Raw genomic sequence first — 7,584 nt, forward strand, 5'->3', positions numbered from 1 at the left:
TGCTGCCTGTCCCTTCAAATCAGGAATCGTTCCCATCCCCAAATAAATGAACAGCATTTGATTTCATTTCAGAGGTGAAAATAATCCTCAAAAACGTCTATTTCTTGCAGGCATCGCCAAGTTTTTCCACAACGGGTACTGCCTGAGAAAAGACGCGATTGCTGTTAGCATTCAGAAGATTGAAAAAATTTTGGCGTGGTTTGAGGGCCAGAAGCAACTCAACTTTTATGCAAGCTCGTTACTGTTTGTTTATGAAGGTTCGTGTCAGGCAACAACCGTGCGATTGAGCGATGTCACCTTGGCAGAGAAGAGGGGAGTGCCCAAAGGACTGTTATCAGGTGGAGACATACTGGAGTATAATAACAACATTCATGTAATAAATTCTACAGAGAATGGAAAAATTGAGGCCTCCGTAAGTAAAGGCTTGTCCAAATTTTATGCACTTCACAAAAAGGCATACTCTAAGAGGCACCACAGTCAGCTCTCGCTAAAAGTTGAAAACTTGGAGCAAGACAACGTGTGGAAAAGCAGCACTTGCATCACACAGGAGCATCTGAATGGAAATGTTATACCCCAACTGGAAAAAGTTTTCTGTCACATGCCAGCAGAGATCAAGGAAAGCGTAAACGTAGAAGTGCGAATGATAGATTTTGCTCACGTGTTTCCTAGCAACACAAAGGATGAGGGATACATTTATGGTCTGAAAAATTTAATCACAGTACTTCAAAATATTTTGGATAACTAGATTCTTTGTTATGGTTTTTACTGGGGGCCAACGATAATGAAGAGCAACAACATGACGAATTTCTGCACTTGTAATGCTGTATAACTGGGTTTGTATTGTTCTACTCTATTTTATTTGTCTTTGTACTTTTGGTAGAAGGGTTTAACTTTTTATAATCTCACTCAGGAAAATAATTGGTAGTTAATTGGGGAATGCAAAAGGGTGAAGATACTTGAGATTATGCAGGATAGGCAAATTGGTAGGATGCAGCGTATTTGGCTGGCTGAAATCCAAGGAGTACAGTTGTACAATAAGCAGGGGTTGTGTTAGTTCCCATAACAACTTCAGCTTAGATAACATTTGCTCACTTAGCCTTGACACTGAGCCATATCTCCATTAACAGGTTTTTAGAAAACGGACTGAAAACTATGAAGTACGGGACTGATGTCCTCAGTACTGCCCTCTTGTGTTTACTGTATTCGAATAACTGGAGTTAACCCTGTTTTGAGAGAAATCCTGTTTAGATTCAGTCATCTAACCTGGGAACCAGCGTATCAAAAAGTGCTTCTCAATGTAACGGGGCGATGTCGCTGTTCTTCTAACCCTGCTGTGGGCGCTTCCCCTCTCAGTGGTTGTCTGTAGCCGATGTTTATTGCAGGCAAGCTGTGATGTAATTTGTGTTGAGGTGCTAAGAAAATGCTGGACTAAAATGTGGTAACAAGTTTAAACTGCACAACTGCTAGAGAAACTTTCTGAGAAAAAGTGAAGAAAAAAAAATGAGCGTGAGATATTCCAGGAACTAATTTGGTTTAGGAGATTAAGTCAATCTGTTAATGGAGCATCTGATGTTGTGACTAAGGGAAATGCTTCACTCCTTTGTTCTGATGGCCCTTCTCCAAAAAACGTTGCTTTTAAAAGCAAACTAATTGAACGGGGAGATGAAGCATTTTGTGTAAGCATACAGAGATTTCCTCAAGCCGTTTGCCACTTGTATTTTTGCAAGAAGCATTCCAGGTTCCAACCGCCAGGGAGCACCAGCTGGAAGCGATGAGCGATGCGGATGAAGGACCCTGTGCTGTGAAGATGCAGTCAAGCCCTGGAGCAACCAGACGAACCTCCGTGGGTTTCAATGGAGTCGTGGTTCTGTTACCCTGGGCTAAAGCAGCTTTTTTTTTTTTTTTAATTAACACCCAAGCAAGCCGTATGATTTGAAAGTTGTCCCACTTCATTCTTTTTCACAGGAAAAATTAAGGCTTTCATATGGAATACTTGAGGTTGGGATGATGGTGTGTCTCCTCTGTATGCTGTGTACGTGGCTGTCCTAACATGCACGTGTAGTCAGCTATACACAAGTCACGTCGGAGCGTGATCCGTAAAGTAAGATTTTAATGCTTTAAGCAAGCCCCACGAGTAAAACTTTTTAGAATGGATTCGGTCATTGGCAACATACAGCTTTTAAGTGTGGACTTCATGTGACATTGTGGCCTTGCTGCTCTCTCTGTGATGTTCTGCACTATGCACTCCTCTGTGTATGCAGCTTTGCATGTTCTTGATTTGACATCTGTTTTCTATGTCAGAGACAAACACTTTTTGAACAAATACGCCGTTTTAAATAAAGCTGAAATTTTAGCTCCTTTTTAGATCCTGGGTTAATTGGAAGAAACAGGGTATCATGCGTAGAACTACATTATTTAAGTGTTAGACCTAATATTGGCCAATACACTGAGGAGTTGAAGCAATCAGTTAGCAACACAATGTTCTGAAGCATAGGGAAAGATGCTTGCAGGAGGGGCAGTATCATTGTGTTGAAATTTTTACGCAAATTATGGTGAAGGCTGAGGGGAAAATTATCAGGAAGATAAAGTATTTTTTCCACCTGCTATTTCCATTGCACTATATAGTTAATATATTCCCAACTCTCTGTGAACTAATTTAGCCATATTCTAGGAAGAGTTGGTGGTTTTGTTTGCTTTAATGCTGGGTTGTGTGTTATGATGTTGTTGTTTTATCCCGTAACTAGTCAACACTAGGGTAGTCTAGGCTGATAGTGGCCATGTAATAAAAAGTCACAATGTTTTGTAGAAAATACAGGGGAAAACATTTTTACTTCTGAATTTTTGTCCTCTGTAATTCATCTCTTCTGGATTTTAATCCATTTTTTGTGCCAGAGAATTCAGACATCTGCCTCAAAGGAGTCAGTTATTGGAAAATGACCTGTATGCTCTTAGTGTAAGCGCATTCTCCTGTCTCTGCTTTAAGATATGTCTTCAGTGTTTGAATGCTCTTTAAGTATTGATTGTTGTGTTGACTATGGCAGTGTTTGTAATGCACCTGGAATATTGTTAAACTGTCAGATTATTTTGAATAAAAAAAAATAAATCATTTTATCATTTTTTTTTTTACTGGTAGTACATTATGGATGTATTTCTGTTAATTTAAAATGTAGCTTGAGAGATAACAGTATTTTTAATTGGAAGTTGTGTAAATAAAGCTTGCCATAGAGGTGTTTTGGCATAGTACCGAATGTGAATTTAAGCCCACAAAGGCATTATGTTCACATTGTTCTTGCACACTTTAGATTTGGTGTTTGTAGTGTCTTGTATCTGATCAGATCAGATTGTTTTCAGTTACAGTTGGAGATGTTTCACAGAATTAATTAGAAAATGTAAAGGGAGACGCTGGACACTAAAAGTATGTATTCCCTTCGATCTCCCTCCCTGCCAGTGATGCCTCTTGTTTGTTCTCTGTGCAAAACGTACAGGACAGGCAACAGCTACGTGGACATCTTCACAGAACTGGTAACGAGGCTGATAGGTATTTCTGTCCAATAAAGCTGAAAGCAGGTCTCTTCCCCAGGCTGGCGTGGTATTCGAGTGCTGTTGTCGTTGATGAAACCTGTCTGTTTTGATTTTAAGCAATAAGAGTTTGATTTAGCAGAATCAATTGTCAAAAGGGAAGATGCATGGAAGCATTGTCATTCATGTATTCTCTGAGAATATACTTATTCTGAAGACTTTCTACCTGGGTGATTGTGAGAATTGTGTATAGGCTTACTTAAGGAGAGTTTGAATTGTATACAGTTTTGTAAAAAACAAAAACAACATAAGTATTTACATACATGGTATTTTTGGATATGGGTGGAATTTGTTGCATAAAGTACATTGGAAAAATTATACCATTATGAAACATGTAAAGTATTTTAACCAAATCATTTTATGAACTAAAACTGAGACTTATTGTGATTCACATGAACCTTGTACTGTTTTCTATTTTTCTGCTGTAGTGCATAGCCAGACTGTTCTTTTCTGTAACTCTACAGTTTCATGGAGGAACTTTTAAAGTCTAAGTCAGTGGATTAAGAAACCACTAATTCCCTTTAGTTTGATTAACAAAGTGCACATGATTTTGTTTAAGTAATTTTAGCTTACCATACATCTAGAGCTCCAGCAGCACTCTCACCTGCCGCGAGCTCAGGCTGGTTTGAGCCTGGATCACACAGTACTGAGCATGAGCCTATAACAGCAGCACAGGGAAGACATGACCTGCACTGGCATGTCACCAGTGGTGTTCACAGCCCAAGCTTACAAACCATTCTCATTGTTTTTTAACTTCATGACGTTAACCATTGTCAGGTATAGGAAGACAGTGGTAGGACTGTTTAAAGTTACTTGTTGTTCATTCTCCTCTTTTTTTTTTTTTTTTTCTCTCCAAGTAAGCTTTCCTCCAGAGTGCCTTCTTCAGTCCTTGCTCTGGTACCACAGGTGACCTCCTAGCATCATTGTAGAATAATTTAAAATGAAACTTTGATTTCCTAAACAAAACAACAACAACAAAACACTCGTGCCCCGTAACTGCTCTTAAAGTGCAGGTATTGAAAAATGCCATCAAAATGCCTCAATGTGGGAAATGCAATTTCCCTTTTGCACTTTCTACCGTGAAGAAGTAGAAGTGGAATTTTAGTACAGAACATACTTTGGAGATTAGATAGTAGGTTTTGTGATATTTGCTTGTGTGTGTTTTCCAGAGAACATTTTGGGGGCAAGGTGAGTGACAGCCAAACCGTGCACGAAGTTTTCCTTTTCTTACTGCAATTAATGTTGAGGCTTGGGTTTAAGAAGGTAGTGTAGTGGGAAGTGGTGAAAGTTCGTAAGAAGCACAGGACGGCTGGTCAGTTCTGCAGTGCAGATAATCCTGATATGATCCAAAGGCTGTGAAGTCTTCAAGTATCTCTCGGGTAGGCTGATGCTGTCCACCTATATTCATCAAATTACAACAGGCTGTTGCAGGATGCTGTTTGTAACGTACATTCCTCTCCATAGTTGCAGGCCAGATGCTGCCTTTACTGTTTTTGTGGCAATCTGTAAGTGAAAGCTGCAGAGAAGGTCGTCATCAAAAGGACAAATGTGATTATTTTAGCAGTGTTTGAAAGGGGAGACAAGGAAGACAGCTAAGGATTACACAACAGAAAACATACTTCCAGAAACGGCTTCTGTGGTCTTGTTTAATGGAGATGGGCCCCGTATATTTGGAGTTTAATTTCTGTGTTACATGACATTCAACAGAAAATAGCCACCAAGAACAAAGGTACTTTTAAAACACCTCCGTTTGAATTGTGTACATTGGTTCAAATAGTTATTTTATTAGGAAAAAAGTGACCTATGAACTAACTTCCAAATATGTGTATTGCACCTGACTATAAATGAAACTAGAGTGCACAAAGGCACTTTAATACTCTGGGAACTGTACTGGAAGATAAACGAAAGCATGTGAAATTGCACCTGATGCTGTGTTGTTAATTGTTTTTAAAATCTAAAGTTCTACATTTATTATGCTTGAGGGATGAATGTATCTAGTCTGGTGTCAGTTTCTTTGATTCAAGTGTCTAATGCCGTCACTCGGTCTCCTCTGATTTGTATGTGTTTGTAATTTCATTTGCTATTTTTGCCATTATCGGACTGCAGGGGGTATTGTTAATATTACATGTCTTTATTTTATAGGACATTGTACTATGCTATCTACCAACTTTTGTAATTTAATTATAATTGATATTTAGGGTAATTCTAATAGCTGTATATTTGGCAAATTATTAAAAGTTTCTGCAAGTGACTTGCAAGTATAATTGGTTTGTTTTTAATACCGGAAGACTCTTGAAAAAATGTTTTCTTGAATCTACCTGCACTGACTGATTCCCCTCTTTCTCTTCTTTCCCATATTCTGTATATGTGTACATTGGATTTACCAGTTTACCACCATATTTTTTTCACGGCATCCATTGCTATTGTTCATTGCAAATACCTGCCTTGGTACACAAGAGTCGTCTTTAAAAATTAAGACAAAAGAATTTGGCTTTTCGACAAAAGTCCATGCTTTGCTGTATTGCACATGAATTGTTGGTCAGCATCACATTTGATGTCTGTAACGGCCCAGTCTTTCCTAAAACCTTCTTCCCTGTTAGGAAATCATTCTCTGAACAGGGAGAGGATTGGGCAAGACAAAGCCATACCCCTAACGGAGCAAAAAAAGCAGGATTTTTCAGAAAGTTGGGGCAGTTCAGGCCTTGATGAGTAAGTAGGAAGTGGCTATTTCACTCCAGATGAATCGAACCTGAAGATTACCTTTAATGTTTGATTGAAAGCTGTGAAAAAGCCCATCTTTTGGGGGTTTAAGCTGGCTTGTTTTTCTCCGTTTTCTTTCAGAAGAGGGGAGGCAGGCAGGCAGCAAAAGGAATGCAGAGATGGAAACACGGAAAAGCTACACTTCACCTTTGTGCTCTGGGTTGTCAAGCAGGAACCTGTGGGTTGTCCTCAAAGAGGGCTTAATCTGAGCTTTATGTGAAATTTAAATGAGTCAGAAATTCAAAGCAGGCACATTCTTTGTGCATATCACAGGGTTGAGGCTGTGAAAATAAAACACTGTAGGCTGCAACCTGCCAAATTACCTAGAAGGGAGGGGACAATGTTGCTGTTAGACTTCTGTCTGATAACAAAATTCACAGGAAAGAATTTGCTTCCTATGGTAAGGTAGTTATTGCTTTGCAGATGTGAAAAACAAATTAAATTAATCAGCTGATGGGTATCATGGCTGTAATTATATTGGAACAGTTGGTGCCAATTTTCCAGCTAAGGGATATTTGCAGACAATGCCCACTAGTTATTTTGGAGTACAGAACACAGTGGTCTCATTTTACACCATACCTTTGAGTAAAATAATTAAATTGTTTATGCAGGAGGCCATTGTTTTGGGGAAAAGACAATTAAAAAAAAAAAAGCTATACAAACCTTGGGCACATAACTAATTTTTGTTGAAGTTTTAACCCTTTATTATCTCTGAAAGGTTATTGTTCCTCATGTGTTAAGGGGGTCTAAAGAGAAATCAGTATCTAAATTTTTTATAATCCTGTAAGACGACATGCTGGAAAACATACAGGTCCATGAGAGGGGCTGCATTTGTTATTGATTACAAACCCTTTTACATCCATGATCAGGTCCCTAATTCCGAATGGCTGGGAGAACAGCCTTCCATTTTAATTGTCAATACGTTTTTAAAATGTGTTGTCTTACTTTTATAGCAGAAACTTCTAAATGTATTGCATAGCCTTAGTATTTTCCTGGGGGTCTGTGCAGCCTTCCTTCCCATGCTCCAGAGTTGGAGAAGGAGTAAAAATTGGGTGAGGTGAGAACAGTGGCAAGAAGCATGGTTTTGCAAGGATGGAGTGTTTATTAATTTTTATATCATAAAAATCTGAATTGTGTTTATGCATTGAAGCCTCAGGGAGTTGATGTGACTGAGAACTTGACCCAGACAAAATTAAACATGGGTAATGGTTATGGAGCTGGTAACTGCACAGAGCCACCCCGCAA

General features: G+C 38.9%; 1 protein-coding gene across 2 annotated transcripts in view; it reads left to right on the forward strand.

Moving 5' to 3' along the window:
* The window catches only part of IPMK (inositol polyphosphate multikinase), a 40,917-nt gene extending 35,089 nt beyond the window's left edge, over positions 1–5,828 (forward strand). For both annotated transcript variants that reach the window (XM_040563681.1, XM_040563682.1), the window contains one exon: positions 111–5,828. In XM_040563681.1, coding sequence (XP_040419615.1) covers positions 111–745 — 635 coding nt within the window. In that variant the 3' untranslated portion in view covers positions 746–5,828. The remainder of the gene's footprint in view (positions 1–110) is intronic.
* Positions 5,829–7,584: the final 1,756 nt, after the last annotated feature.

This window comes from Cygnus olor, chromosome 7 (assembly GCF_009769625.2).
Source record: "Cygnus olor isolate bCygOlo1 chromosome 7, bCygOlo1.pri.v2, whole genome shotgun sequence".
NCBI classification, from domain to species: Eukaryota; Metazoa; Chordata; class Aves; order Anseriformes; family Anatidae; genus Cygnus; species Cygnus olor.